Here is a 15,000-nt window from a genome sequence, read left to right as displayed (position 1 = left end):
GTGTCCTCAGTCCTCCTGAAGGGTCTCCAGGAGCTCATGGTGTCCTCACAGACCGCGTCAGGACCGGGGAGTCCCTCCTGCTCCTCCTCTTCCTCGCTCCAGATCCGACTCACCCGATTGGAGGAGAGCCCCGCCCCCAGCTCTGTGGCCGCGCTGCAGATCCCCGTACAGATCCCGCTGCAGATCACACACCTGGGTGAGAATCCGTCCCCAACAACAGAGTTGAGCGGTTTGTTTTCTTCCCGTCTTGTCGCTGATCCGCTTCGTGTCTCTGCAAACTTCAGATCCTTCAGCCGCCGCCGCCGGCGACAGTGAGACCATCACCCTGAACACGGGAGCAGCTGCAGACCTTCGAGATCCTGCCTGTGAGCACAACATATTTCACTTCTTCTTCTTCTCCTCCTTCTCTTCTCTCCTTCTCCTTCTTCTCCTCCTCCTTCTTCTCCTTCTTCTTCTCCTCCTTCTCCTTCTTCTTCCTCTTCTTCTCCTTCTTCTTCTCCTCCTTCTTCTTCTCCTTCCTCTTCTTCTTCTTCTTCTTCTCCTTCTTCTCCTTCCTCTTCTTCTTCTTCTTCTTCTTCTTCTTCCTCTTCTTCTTCTTCTCCTTCTTCTTCGTCTTTTTTATACATCTTTGTAAATCTTTGCATGAAGTAACGTTTACTTTATCTTCAGATGTTCGTGTTGTTCGTGTCACATCACGTTCTTCTGTTCTTCATCTCTCTCCAGTCCTTCCACCTGCAGCCCACCGGCACCCCGGGGACCTACTACCTCCAGACGACGTCCAATCAGGGCCTGCCGCTCAGTTTAGCCAATAACGGCACGGTCACCTTGACGACGGGCTCCTCTCCCTCGTCACACGAACACATCATCCTTCACAGCCTGTCGGTCAGTCTTAAAGTGTTTATGGGATGTTTCTCAGCGTCTTTCTTCGGTGCATCACATCTCATCCTGTGCCCCCCCCCCCCCCTCAGGCGGACGGCCTCTGCTCCAGCGACGGCGTCATCATCCAGACGGTCACCTCTGACCCCGCCTCCTCGGACCCTCTCTGCCAATCACAGCTGGTCGTGGAGACGGAGGTGCGGAGCCAGGACGACCACCTCGACGCCACGAGTCTCCTGGAGGTGTCGGAGAACGTTGTCACGGAAACTCAGGAGCCAATGACAGACGGCTTCACAGACAAGGTTCCAACATAAAATAACTGCACGTTACAAATAGCTGTAAATATAAAGCTTTTCAAATTAAAAGCATAATAATAATAATAATAATAATAATAATAATAATATAATATATATATATATATATATATATATATATATATATATATATATAAAAAAAAAAAATATTAGAAACCTTTAAATATATTGCAGTTCAAATATAAATATAAAGTAGAATTATCATCATAAATAATAAAGTGGACAGAGTGTATAATAATGACTAATATCTGGTGTGTGTGTGTGTGTGTGTGTGTGTGTGTGTGTCAGGAGCTGAGTTCACAGTCTGTTGAGGGTTCAGTGGTGCATTCTGGGATAACATCTGGCAGCGCCGTGCTGATCGTGTCTCCTCCCAACATCAGCAGTACACTAACAGGTAACACACACACACACACACACACACACACACACACACACACACACACACACACACACAGTAAAATAAATAAATGTAATGTTGCATTAGGAGAGTATTTAGTACACTACAATACATTTAATAATTGCACTATATAAAGTAAGTGTTTTAATAAATGTAGTGGAGTATCTGCCTCTGAGATGGAGTAAAGTAAAGTATAAAGTTGCACCTCGCTGTGTCCTCAGATCCCATCCTGGAGAACCAGGAAGTGTCCGACTGAGCTGGACTCACAGGACGGACTACAGGAGGAGGAGGCTGCTTCTTCTTCTGTGGTGAAGCTGCTGCACAGGACGACAGCACAGGACGAGGAGGCTGCTTCTTCTTCTGTGGTGAAGCTGCTGCACAGGACGACAGCACAGGAGGAGGAGGCTGCTTCTTCTTCTGTGGTGAAGCTGCTGCACAGGACGACAGCACAGGAGGAGGCTGCTTCTTCTTCTGTGGTGAAGCTGCTGCACAGTTAAATTAAACTGAACTTTTGAGCTTTATGTGTGTAAAGCTTCGAGCTGAACCCCTGGACTAAATGTGAACGCAGCGCTGCACCGACAGACCTGCTGCACGGCCAAAGACACTCTACAGACTGAAGGATGTGACCTCCGTCCTTAAATGTTCATACGTATATATATAATTAAATAAACACTGACGAAGCAAATTGAATAATTTCCCTTTTCTCATTGTAAAAATAAACTATTTCAGAGCTCTTTTCTTTTCTCTGAACTTAAAGAAAGTTTATTTTAAGCTTCTGATCTTTAGGTTTCTCTCACACGATCAACACAATTCTGTAAAATATGAATTCCTCTTTAGTGATTTGATCGGCTTCTCTGATATTTCTTTTAACTGTAACTTTATCAATAAAAACACTTTGTTATGTTGAATCTGCTGCTGTTTAAAAGTGCAGTTCTTCATGAAGAACACTGTGCGGCGCTGTTGTCATACATTTATCTACATTATTATTATCAAAATGAAATACAGTTAACTGTAAATATCTTGTGCTCGTGCTGTGCGTTTCTCTAATACACAATGCTCCATTACAAGCAAAATATCTGTCTTTAAAAATATGTAAATATCAATTAAATTTAAAGTATCAAAACTAAAGTAGTCCCTATTCTGCAGAATGGCCCCTGATATTTGACTTATTTTGTACATTTCTACAGGAAATAAGTATTTGTCGTTGCAGCTGACAGGTTTTACAGTTGAATCGATGAGTTGATCAAACGAAAATTATTCGGCAACTATTTTAATAATCAATGCATCTTTAAAGTTTATTTATTTATCAAACAAAAACACCAAACTTTCTCCAGTGTGAGGATTACCTGTCGAAGTATCCCTCCGCCTCCTGCGCTAACCGTTTGTTTCCACGCAGTTCTGGATGAAAATATCGCCTTTAAATTCCGTATTTTTCTGTCTGACTTTGTCACAAGAAATCTTTATGATGTGAAAATGTTTTATCCGACACAAATGTACCAGTTCTCCAGAAATAACGACACGAGACGAGTCGCTAGTTCTTAATGAGCCTAATCACTGTGTCAGGGAGCTACGGTGGCTCGTGAGTAAAAAACAAAGTGAAAATGACAACAGCTCGAGTTTCTTTAAAATATTAAGTGAATTAGTCGAAGAATTCTGATGTATTGTAAATTATGACCCATTATCTCATAATTGTCCCTTAATTCTGACTGAATATGTGTGAATCCAAATGTCATAAAACCTTTTATCTCATAACTATTATACTTATTACTTACTTATTACCCAAATTCAGAGTCAGTTTCAGTTAAGTTTGAGAAAAGTTCAACATCTCATTATACATTTTGTAAGATGTTGAATCAAAGTAGATCCACTGTGGTGTTTCACAGAGTAATGAAACAAGAAACAGAAGGTGGTTTTGTTATGAGGCAACATTTAATATCAAACAGTACAAAAGTAGAAAAAGTGTAGAAGATATTTGTCAAAAAATCAAAAGTGAAAAATGAGATCACTGACCTCCGTGTTAAAACCGGCATCACACCTGTTGTTTTGTCATTGTGTGTATATATACTGCAAATAAATATATACTGTATATAAATATATACTGTGTACAGATACTGTCTGAGCTGAGGGTTCAGATGTCTCACCTCACAGGTGGAGGTCACAGGTTTGATTCCCAGGCATCACATGTCTGCTATAAATGACATGTGATGTAATATTAACAGACTTCTGTCTTACTTCTATTTATGGGATAATCAGGTTGTAAGCTTGGAAACTACAGTTCTCATCATGCTTAGGTGATGTAAAGAGGAAGTGTAATGTTGAAACGCAGTCAGTTAGTTAGATATGGGCTACAAACATTATCTTTAGCCTGTTTTTCTTTACATTTTGACAAATTGGCACATTAAAGTATGCCGAATTAGCTATTAGCAGCTCCTGTTTGCAGTGCACCCATAGGTGTGCAGACAACTATCGCTGGATTACTTTGATACTGAAAACACTTTAAAATGTGGTTATTCTCAGGCAAGTTCTGCAACGTGTTAAAGAAAAAATATATATTTCTAAACAGATTTATGGACGTTTACTTGTGTGGCAGAAATGTGATTTTATTTCTTATTTCCTATCTTGTTAATAATCTTGTGACCCCCTCAGATTAATATGAAGCCTCATTGGGAACCATGGGATGGTTTAACCCCCCCTACAAAAAAACATGAAAGGCAGAAAGGATGAACGCCTGTATGAACAAGTCTGATGACTCTGTATAAATCGTCTGGAGTCGTAAATCAAGCGCACCTCAGTGAGTTCAGGTAGATGATTAATGTGCAGCCTCGCCAGCTTCATTTCAATGCTCGACTACTTAACGTCCTTTTCTCTGGTTTAAATACTACCTTCTCTGAAAACAGTCCGTGCAAGTGCTAATTTTAAAGTGCTCCTCCTCACATATAAAATTACATGGTCTAACTCCACCACAGTTAATGAGCCTTATCACTACCTCCGCCCATCGCATGCTGGAACATTTCAGCAGGAAAGACAAAATCCTTAGGCAGTTGTTTGTCCTCCTGTAATCCATTAAAATATAATGAACTCAAAGATAAAACGAGTTTATTCCTGTGCATAATTGTCTCTATCATGCAGTGAAAGTGGCTCTATTATTCTCCTCTTTATCTTTTCCCTTGAATACACATTTTTGTTATGGAGTTCTTCCGTGCCGTAGGATGGGACTGGATTGGTCTTTCTCAAAATACAAAGTCAATACATATGTTTCTCACATGTTCAGCTCGTTAAATCACTAATCCATTAATAACCAGCATTTAAAATTATGACATTTTGTCGCTAAATAAATTACTTTCCCTTAAACTGCTGCAAATAAATCTATGCCATCTTTGTTGAGTGGATTTCCAGCATTGATCAAGAGCTAAACATCTCGACAGAGTCAAACAGAAGAAGCTAATTTGCTCTTCTTTGCAATCTTCTTCCTCCATGAACCATTTCCTGATAATGAAACAACAGTCGGATGGAAACAAACATTCATTCGCATTTTGTTTTGCAGTTTTTCTCGAAATTCGGTTTAAATTTGCAACATTTGGATGGAACCCTGGCTGCTGTCAAAATGTCCATTAGCTCGGCGAGTCGTCCCAAAGCTTCCAGCACCACATTGTGAGGAAGTGCATATGAACTTTCCCCGGGCTTTTACCTCCACCCTGGTTCACCTTTTGCCCTCAAATTAGATCACTTCAGCGGTGACGAAGCTGGCGGCGAGTGGTACACCTTCAGAAACCTCTGGAGGGCCACGTGCTTTTGTTCTTTGTTGGTTGTTTTGCACGTGCAGGGTTAGGGTCACCTGCGACCGTCACACCGAGTGCCAGACCGCTTCAGCCGATCAGGGATCGCAGCACCGCCACCAGGCCGAGCCCCACACCCAGCCCCGTCCATGTACACCTGGAGACGTCTCCACCTGAATCCAGGTGTATTGTGTAGTTACAGGTAGTGCTGGGGTTACCTTTGGTGATGTTAGCTTGGTTGTGGTTAGCATTGGTGGGGCGAGCTTGGGTGCGACCAGTCGTGGTGGGGATGAGGCGTAACATGAAGTCGTGTTTCATGGCAGAGTAGTGATCCGGACCGTGCGGGACATTAAGTGTCTCCGTCAAAACCTTGTGACCGGGGTACGTCACCTGTCAATCAAAGAGATCAGAAGAAAGAGTTAATGTCACCTGAGTGTGTGTGTACTGTGAAGCTGCAGGTGTGTGTTTACTGTGAAGCTGCAGGTGTGTGTGTACTGTGAAGCTGCAGGTGTGTGTGTACTGTGAAGCTGCAGGTGTGTGTGTACTGTGAAGCTGCTGGTGTGTGTTTACTGTGAAGCTGCAGGTGTGTGTGTACTGTGAAGCTGCAGGTGTGTGTTTACTGTGAAGCTGCAGGTGTGTGTGTACTGTGAAGCTGCAGGTGTGTGTTTACTGTGAAGCTGCAGGTGTGTGTGTACTGTGAAGCTGCAGGTGTGTGTGTACTGTGAAGCTGCAGGTGTGTGTTTACTGTGAAGTTGCAGGTGTGTGTTTACTGTGAAGCTGCAGGTGTGTGTGTACTGTGAAGCTGCAGGTGTGTGTTTACTGTGAAGTTGCAGGTGTGTGTGTACTGTGAAGCTGCAGGTGTGTGTGTACTGTGAAGCTGCAGGTGTGTGTGTACTGTGAAGCTGCAGGTGTGTGTGTACTGTGAAGCTGCAGGTGTGTGTTTACTGTGAAGCTGCAGGTGTGTGTGTACTGTGAAGCTGCAGGTGTGTGTGTACTGTGAAGCTGCAGGTGTGTGTTTACTGTGAAGTTGCAGGTGTGTGTGTACTGTGAAGTTGCAGGTGTGTGTGTACTGTGAAGCTGCAGGTGTGTGTGTACTGTGAAGCTGCAGGTGTGTGTGTGTGTACTGTGAAGCTGCAGGTGTGTGTGTGTACTGTGAAGCTGCAGGTGTGTGTGTGTGTACAGTGAAGCTGCAGGTGTGTGTGTGTACTGTGAAGCTGCAGGTGTGTGTTTACTGTGAAGCTGCAGGTGTGTGTGTGTACTGTGAAGCTGCAGGTGTGTGTTTACTGTGAAGCTGCAGGTGTGTGTGTGTGTGCAGTGAAGCTGCAGGTGTGTGTGTGTACTGTGAAGCTGCAGGTGTGTGTTTACTGTGAAGCTGCAGGTGTGTGTTTACTGTGAAGCTGCAGGTGTGTGTTTACTGTGAAGCTGTAGGTGTGTGTGTGTGTGTGTTTACTGTGAAGCTGCAGGTGTGTGTTTACTGTGAAGCTGCAGGTGTGTGTGTGTGTGTTTACTGTGAAGCTGCAGGTGTGTGTTTACTGTGAAGCTGTAGGTGTGTGTGTGTGTGTTTACTGTGAAGCTGCAGGTGTGTATTTACTGTGAAGCTGCAGGTGTGTGTGTGTGTGTGTTTACTGTGAAGCTGCAGGTGTGTGTTTACTGTGAAGCTGCAGGTGTGTGTGTTTACTGTGAAGCTGCAGGTGTGTGTGTACTGTGAAGCTGCAGGTGTGTGTGTGTACAGTGAAGCTGCAGGTGTGTGTGTGTACTGTGAAGCTGCAGGTGTGTGTGTACTGTGAAGCTGCAGGTGTGTGTGTGTGTGTGTGTGTGTGTGTGTTTACTGTGAAGCTGTAGTTTCCAGGCAGCAGCAGTCTGTAATATTCTCCGTGTTGATCGGTTCTGAACGGACACATATTACTGCGACCTTTGACCTCCACCACTGCGTTCTGGACCGGCACACCTGAGCCATCGAACACACGACCTTTGACCCCTGAACACACACACACATACAGCATCAGGTGATTATTAAATACTGATCCTGGTTCACTTTCAGTTTAATACCAGAGGAGAGACAGACAGGTACACAGACAGACGGGTACACAGACAGACAGGTACACAGACAGACATTTACACAGACAGACATTTACACAGACAGACAGGTACACAGTCTGACAGGTACACAGACAGACAGGTACACAGGCTGACAGGTACACAGGCAGACAGGTACACAGGCAGACAGGTACACAGACAGACGGGTACACAGACAGACATTTACACAGACAGACAGGTACACAGACTGACAGGTACACAGACAGACAGGTACACAGACTGACAGGTACACAGACTGACAGGTACACAGACAGACAGGTGCACAGACAGACAGGTGCACAGACTGACAGGTACACAGACAGACAGGTACACAGACTGACAGATACACAGACAGACAGGTACACAGACTGACAGGTACACAGACAGACAGGTACACAGACTGACAGGTACACAGACAGACAGGTACACAGACAGACAGGTACACAGACTGAGAGGTACACAGACAGACAGGTACACAGACAGACAGGTACACAGACAGACAGGTACTGACCCAGGTGGACCTGCTGGATGAAGGCCAGCAGAGACTTCCTGTTCTCCATCCACAGAGCAGGAAGCTGATTGGCTGGAGGAAACTTGCAGCAGGAAATCTCCAGAGTCAACTCCAAACACTGAGCCCACACATAGTTATAGTCCTGCATCCCACCTGCACAGGTGCACACATGAACAAACGTGCATCAGTCAGACAGAAAGACATACGGGATACTTTACATGTATCTGTGCAGGTGCACAATCAACTCTCCTCTCAGAAGGTGGACCTGAACATACCTACAGACGACACCCACAGTAAACTGAAAGCTGCTCTTCAACCATTTGCACCAGCTGCATGATTTTGGTCTCATTCAAAAGATAACTCTCTTATTGTTCTTGCAAAACAGTGAAGAATCACTCCAAGAGCTTCTTCACTGAGTAATAGTGGTCTGAATATACTGAATGTGAAGAAAATACACTCCGCCAGAATTTCTTTGTTGAAAAAGATGTCTGAAGATGGTACAGCTGGTAGTCCCGAGCTGAACTACACACTAGAAACATAGAACCAAGTGTTATCAAGTTCACCACCAAGTTTCAGATAAAAAGGATAAAAACTTAATTTATTAGACAGGTTTGTCTCAGAGTAACACCAGGCGTACACCAACTGTAGCTCCGATTGGCTCAAATGAAGTGTCAATCTAACGCTGAGAGCCCGCGCTAAAACCAGGACGTGCCTGAACCGGGATGAGAGCACGAGATATTAAGTTATGACTGTTTATGATCACACAATGTAAAAGTCGATCAGCTGATTTCACAGATTGCAACAGCTGTTCATGGACTTTTATCGATGTGACGATGTTCACAGTGGATATCTTTTTCCCGGAGACGAACGTGTGGACCTCTGGCACATCTCTCGCCTCAGGAGCGTCTTTTTCAACATATTGCTGAAAAGAGGATATTTATGAGGCTTTATAGGTAAGTGGGCTCAGAGTTATGATTTAGATTTTGAGTGTACTTGCTGGTTTGAGGAGCTGATTGAACCGCTGTTGTGATTTTCATCTCCAGATTAAAATAGACGAGATTCTAAGCTTTCCAAAAATATAATTTTTTTTTTCTTTCCAAAATGAAAAATTGTCCATGTACAGGCGCAATAAAACTCCTGCTGGGCCCGCCGGCTAAATGAGATCTGCTTTAGCTGTGTGTACTTTAAACCATGTGATGTAAATAGCATTGAAATAAAGACTGGATAATAAACAACGCTGACCTGAGATATGAATAAGCACGTTTCTGTGTGATTAGAACCAGGGGGGGGATTAAAGGGACACTGTACAGTGGATGTTCAGTCTGTGTACAGCTCCCTCTGCCTCAGGCGCTGTCAGTTTGGCGATCAGGTTGCAGTGATCACATTTCTGCAGCAGGAAACCAGAGGAGGCAGATCAGAGACGTTTCTGTCTTCAGTATCTGCCTCCTCCTCTGCAGGTTCCACTGAAGTCTGTCGGGGAATTAAACTCACACTGACTAGAGACCATCTTGCTATGAGATCACAGCAGCCGCAACGTCAAAAGCTCATTCCTCGCTTTTTACAGCCCGAGCTCTCGGCATGCTAATCTTCAAACTCTGCATTCATTGTGATCTCACCTACACACCTGTCAAGTTGCATCTTGCACTGCAGCATTCCTGCTACAACCGGGGGCCTCCAGGAGCACATTTTCCCAACATGACACACACTCAGTATAGCTTTCAGCGCAATATCTCTTGTGGTAAAAGGCCAACGACTTTCAAACATCCAGTGCAAGTAGAAAGTAATCGCCTCTCCACACATGCTGACCTGTCAAAGGATACCACTGGTAGCCATTGGTGACGCCATCCTGGAAGGGCCTGCTGTCACCGCAGTGGTACCCCCGGTGCATGGAGCCGTGGCTGTGGGAGTAAACCTTGGCCAGGTGAATGAACACGTCGTCATCAGGGCTGATGCTGGCCCCGCCCACCAGCTCTTTGCCTGGTTTTAATGAGAGACATGTTATACACAGGGGGATCAAACGTGATTTACTAAAGACATTGAGGGTTAAAACAAATAGAGATGCAACTATAATATGATATAATATATATAATATGATAATCCATTAAGCGTTAAAGTCATTTTCATGCAAAAGTGGAAGAAAATGCTGTTTTCAGATTCTCAAATTTGGAGATTTGCTGCTTTTCTGTTTCATATCATATTAAAGTAAATAACTTTACTGACAAAACAAGACATTTAAGGACATTTATCACTTTTGTCTGACATTAAGTTGCAGACAAACATCCAACTAAAGGGAAAAGTCATCAAAATAAAAATGAATTAAAGAATCAAATTAAGATTTCAAAATAAAATATGATAACATATCAATGGTTTATTATATTTAACCTTTAAACTTAAGCACTTTAGGTGTTTCATGTATATTCTATTTTCTTCCTTTCCAATGTGAAAAAAAGAGTTTTATTTTCTTCTATTTTGCATTTGTGTTTGGAGAAGTTCTTTAGTTTCTCCTGCAGTCGCACAGACCACCGGTAATAACTTCCTGCAGCACCATCATCAGGTCAAAATAACAGAAATGATCTGAGGACCATAAATCCACATTTAAATCTAGAAGATAGATTTAAAAATAAGAGATTTTCCTGTTTTTTCTCAACAAAATTATCCATCAAATTCAACTGATTAGCAGTAAAATCTTGTTCTCCATCGCTTGCTTCTGCTCGCAGTGTGTGGCCAAGACGCTCAACTGGACTTGTAATATTTATTTGATGCCGGTCAACAATGTCTTGAGTCGAAGAGCCTGTTCTCTCTCTCTCTCTCTCTCTCTCTGTCTCTCTCTCTCTCTCTCTCTCTCTTTCTATGTCTCTATGTTCTATCTATGTCTTGTTATCTCTCTCTCTCTCTTTTCTTCTCATCTCTCTCTCTCTTGTCTCTCTCTGTCTCTCTCTGTCTCTTCTCTCTCTCTCTATCTCTATCTGTTTATATATGATCTCTCTATATCTCTCGATTCTCTCTGTCTCTCTCTGATAAGGTCTCTATGGATCTCGCTAGTAGGGAGACTGGATATCTAGATATAGCTCTCTCTCTATCCTGTCTCTCTCTCTATGTCTCTCTCTATCTTCTCTCTCTATCTCTGTCTCTCTCTCTCTCTCTCTCTCTCTCGTCTTCTCTCTCTCTCTCTCTCTCTCTCTCTCTCTCTCTCTCTCTCTATCCTCTCTCTCTCTCTCTCTCTCTCTCTCTCTGTTCTCTCTCTCTCTCTCTCTCTCTCTCTCTCTCTCTCTCTCTCTCTCTGCTTCTCTCTCCTCCTCTCTCTTCTCTCTCTCTCTCTCGTCTCTGTCTCTCTCTCTCTCTCTCTCTCTCTCTACTCTTCTCTCTCTCTCTCTCTCTCTTGTCTCTCCTGTCTGTCTCTCTGTCTGTCTCTCTCTCTCTGTCTCTCTCTCTCTCTCTCTCTTCTCTCTGTCTCTCTCTCTCTCATCTGTCTCTGTCTCTCTCTCTCTCTCTCTCTCTCTCTCTCTTCTCTCTGTCTCTCTCTCTCTGTCTCTCTCTCTCTCTCTCTCTCTCTCTCTTCTCTCTCTCTGTCTCTCTCTGTCTGTCTCTCGTCTGTCTCTCTCTCTCTCTCTCTCTCTCTCTATCTGTCTCTCTCTCTCTCTCTCTCTCTCTCTCTCTCTCTCTCTGTCTCTGTCTCTCTCTCTCTCTCTCTCTCTCTCTCTCTCTCTCTCTCTCTCTCTCTCTCTCTCTCTCTCTCTCTCTCGTCACACTTTATATAACAGGAGGAAAGGCCAAACAAATAATCTTAAAAAACTAAATACCAAAACATTGTCATTGGATTGTTGTGGACCACCTGGACACTTCTAAACCGACAGACATGGAGTCATACGGCTGTTAGAGAACTTCAATTTATGTGTGTGTGTGTGTGTGTGTGTGTGTGTGTGTGTATGTGTGTGTGTGTGTGTGTGTGTGTGTGTGTGTGTGTGTGTGTGTGTGTGTGTGTGTGTGTGTTTACCTCCGTTGCTGCTGTCGTAAGGATAACTGGCCACCAGCGCTCCTCCATGAAGGTTCGCAGAGAGAACAAAGCTCTCAGACCTCAACCAGCCAATCACAGCTCTGACCTGAAACACATCACACAGCAACCAGCCAATCACAGGGGGGATGACATCATACTGTACACATTTTTAAAGGATAAGGCTGCTGATACTCTGAACTTTTATCAAACAGTACATGAAAATAATATGAAATAATGCGTTTGTTGGGGATTAATCCACATTTGGTGGAACATGTGCGGATCAGTGATTTCTTTTAACAACAATGAAGCTCAGAGGAAGAAGATATACCAGGCGTTGATACACACACAATAATATATATGTTTACGCATCTGAACACACACACACACACACACACACACACACTAACCTCTGCCTCCCGCTTCTCCTCGTCGAGCTGCTGCTGCCTCCGGAGACCAGCGAAAGCATCGGGGAAGTTCCTGTTTAGATCGATGCCGTTATAGTTTCCCCTGAAAGATCCAGAGACAGAGATGTTCACTGGGAACCGACCATGAGGCAACGTCCGGCTCTGAAAAGAGTCTTAAACCTGCATCTCTGTGACATCTAGCAGGGGTCGACTCACTGGTTCTATAGAAGTCTATGAGAAAATGTTTCTACTTCTCTGTAACCTCCAGCAGGGGGCGACTCACTGGTTGTATAGAAGTCTATGAGAAAATGTTTCTTCTTCTCTCTTGATTTATTACCTCAGTAACATTTTCCTTATGAGTTTCTCAATCTGTAGTTTCAAGTCTTCTTCAACATGATGTTCATTTAGCGTAAAATAGAGGATAAAGCATCTCTTTTGTCTCTTTAGGGCGGGGCTACTTGTGTACTTAGTGTCCTGTCAATCATGATAAAGGTGTAGCAACGCGTATCCGTGCCACAGTGTACATTCAAAGAGCCAGGAACTTGATTTGGGGGTTTTCGTTTCACAACTTTAACCCTTTCACTGTGTTTTCACTTCATGAAAGTTAACTGCAACATTTTGGTCGCATCAAAATGTGAAAATGTCTTTTCTCTTGTTGTGACCGGGGCTCCCTGATTCCCAGGATCCTCCAGGAAGTGAGTGTCTTTATTTATACAGTCCCGGGGGGCGTCTCACTGCGGGAACTCTACTTTTACTTTTGATGCTTTAAACACATTCATCTGATAATTGGTTTGTTTACTTGTAAACGTTTTTACGTCCATTAAAATAATAATACCCTAAACAATGATTGTGTGTGTATATTAAACTAGAATGAATAAAAGTTACATTTAATTCAAAAACATTAAACATTCACTGAAGTGAAGCTCCAGTGAAACGTTTCCTTGTACGGTTTGGAAAGTGGTGACCTCAAACTGACACACACACACACACACACACACACACACACACACACACACACACACACACACACACACACACACACACACGTTTACATTTAAGGGGATGAAATGTGATGTAATCTTGAGCATTTAGTAGTTTCTCTGGTTTATTTGATTAAAAGTTGAATGAAGTCTGGTGCTTCAGAATGAACACAAACTATAACTTTTATTAAACTGTTAAACGTTAAACCCATATCTGAACACGAAGATATAAGGGGTTAATGTATTTGAGTTAGTTTCTATAATGAGGCCGTGTGAACAGATTTACTGCAACACAATCACACACGAGAGACTCCTTTATACAGAACATTAGAAGAAGTCAAAACACTTATAATTAGATGCTTAGAGGCTTTTACCGTGACTGTAATCTGTGTGTGTGTGTGTGTGTGTGTGTGTGTGTGTGTGTGTGTGTGTGTGTGGTTTCCTGCTTATCAGAGTGTTTAGGGCGTTGAAGCGTGACTTAGTTTAGTCTATAGACGTCAAAACTGTCGTTTCACGTCTCTCAACTTTAAAATCTTGTTTTAACATGTGGTCTGACACACACACACACACACACACACACACACACACACACACACACACACACGCACACACACACAGCAGCTGTTTTATTTTAGGGGTTAGTTAGTTTGAATTCTTTTTTAAGTGTGGTTGTCGGCGGTACTCAGTCAGAGTATCTCGTGTATCTCTGCTCTCTTCAAAGTCACCAGGCTCCATTGACAAAAACAGTGATTTTACTTCACAGAACAGGACAGATGCTGGTCTGCTACCCTGTTCTGTGAAGTAAAATAACAATGGAGTCTGGTGGCTTTGAAGAGAGCAGAGATAATGGCTTCAGTCTCCCTGTCTGACCGCAATAAAATAGTGTGTGTGTGGGTGTGTGTGTGGGTGTGTGTGTGAGTACCTGCCCTGGCTGTACATGCAGTCTGTGTTGGATGCATCGAAGCCGTCGGGGTTCATCGTCGGCAGGATGTGGACGCGGGTGCTGTTCAGCACCTGCAATGACCACGTTTCGTTGTTACGGTAACCACGCACCAGGTCGTCGATTAGCTGTAGCAGCAGCACCCGGCCGAGAACCTGCACACACACACACACACACACACACACACACACACACACACACACACACACACACACACCAAAAGCATAATTTAAGTAAATAATGAAGGAACGACTTGATTTAAACACTTCCTACAGTTTTCCAACGATGTATTCTGTGTGTATAAGTAGCTACACATACCTGGAAATAAACAGAATATATTCAAAGTAAAACACACTGAAACTAACTTAAACTAAAATAGAAAAGTCAAATATTGAAAAGTAATTTTTAGGTTTAAAGAAGTTTAGTGTCACTACTATTGTTAAACTTCTTGTGGTCACAGCTGCTCAGGTGTTCCTCCACCTGGCATCTGCTTTGTTTTGCTAACATGACTTCTGTGGAGGAAGTGATGTCGTGAGTCAGCGAGCAATCGGAAGGTGATCCAGAGACGAGTCAGAGGCTGTTTGTGAAAGACTTTGTGAATGAATGAGAGCCTCAGGAGGCCGAACCAGAGAAGGGTGGGAAAGGTGTGTGTGTGTGTGTGTGTGTGTGTGTGTGTGTGTGTGTGTGTGTGTGTGTGTGTGTGTACAAAGCCGCAACACACACGTCAGGACT

At 43.4% G+C, this 15,000-nt stretch overlaps 2 protein-coding genes across 3 annotated transcripts in view; one reads left to right on the top strand and one right to left on the bottom strand.

Moving 5' to 3' along the window:
- Positions 1 to 2,491, top strand: part of dmtf1 (cyclin D binding myb-like transcription factor 1) — a 7,786-nt gene extending 5,295 nt beyond the window's left edge. Inside the window, 7 exon segments of the mRNA XM_029428037.1 lie at positions 11 to 196; positions 285 to 340; positions 342 to 365; positions 724 to 882; positions 969 to 1,178; positions 1,479 to 1,584; positions 1,809 to 2,491. Coding sequence (XP_029283897.1) covers positions 11 to 196; positions 285 to 340; positions 342 to 365; positions 724 to 882; positions 969 to 1,178; positions 1,479 to 1,584; positions 1,809 to 1,843 — 776 coding nt within the window. The 3' untranslated portion in view covers positions 1,844 to 2,491.
- Positions 2,492 to 3,515: 1,024 nt separating this feature from the next.
- LOC115006014 (carboxypeptidase M-like) overlaps positions 3,516 to 15,000 on the bottom strand; it is a 22,683-nt gene continuing 11,198 nt past the window's right edge. Inside the window, exons 1-8 of one of the 2 annotated variants that reach the window (XM_029428018.1) lie at positions 14,992 to 15,000; positions 14,251 to 14,423; positions 12,352 to 12,451; positions 11,945 to 12,050; positions 9,757 to 9,927; positions 7,951 to 8,103; positions 7,193 to 7,341; positions 3,516 to 5,753 (exon numbers count right to left, since the gene is read on the bottom strand). The exon at positions 14,992 to 15,000 is cut by the window's right edge and continues 104 nt beyond it. In XM_029428018.1, coding sequence (XP_029283878.1) covers positions 5,454 to 5,753; positions 7,193 to 7,341; positions 7,951 to 8,103; positions 9,757 to 9,927; positions 11,945 to 12,050; positions 12,352 to 12,451; positions 14,251 to 14,423; positions 14,992 to 15,000 — 1,161 coding nt within the window. In that variant the 3' untranslated portion in view covers positions 3,516 to 5,453. The remainder of the gene's footprint in view (positions 5,754 to 7,192; positions 7,342 to 7,950; positions 8,104 to 9,756; positions 9,928 to 11,944; positions 12,051 to 12,351; positions 12,452 to 14,250; positions 14,424 to 14,991) is intronic. The other variant, XM_029428017.1, reaches the window with a different exon arrangement.

The sequence above is a fragment of the Cottoperca gobio genome, unplaced genomic scaffold (assembly GCF_900634415.1).
Source record: "Cottoperca gobio unplaced genomic scaffold, fCotGob3.1 fCotGob3_42arrow_ctg1, whole genome shotgun sequence".
Classification (NCBI taxonomy): domain Eukaryota; kingdom Metazoa; phylum Chordata; class Actinopteri; order Perciformes; family Bovichtidae; genus Cottoperca; species Cottoperca gobio.
The sequence above is the reverse complement of the archived record's forward strand: the minus strand, read 5'-3'. Positions and strand labels throughout refer to the sequence as shown.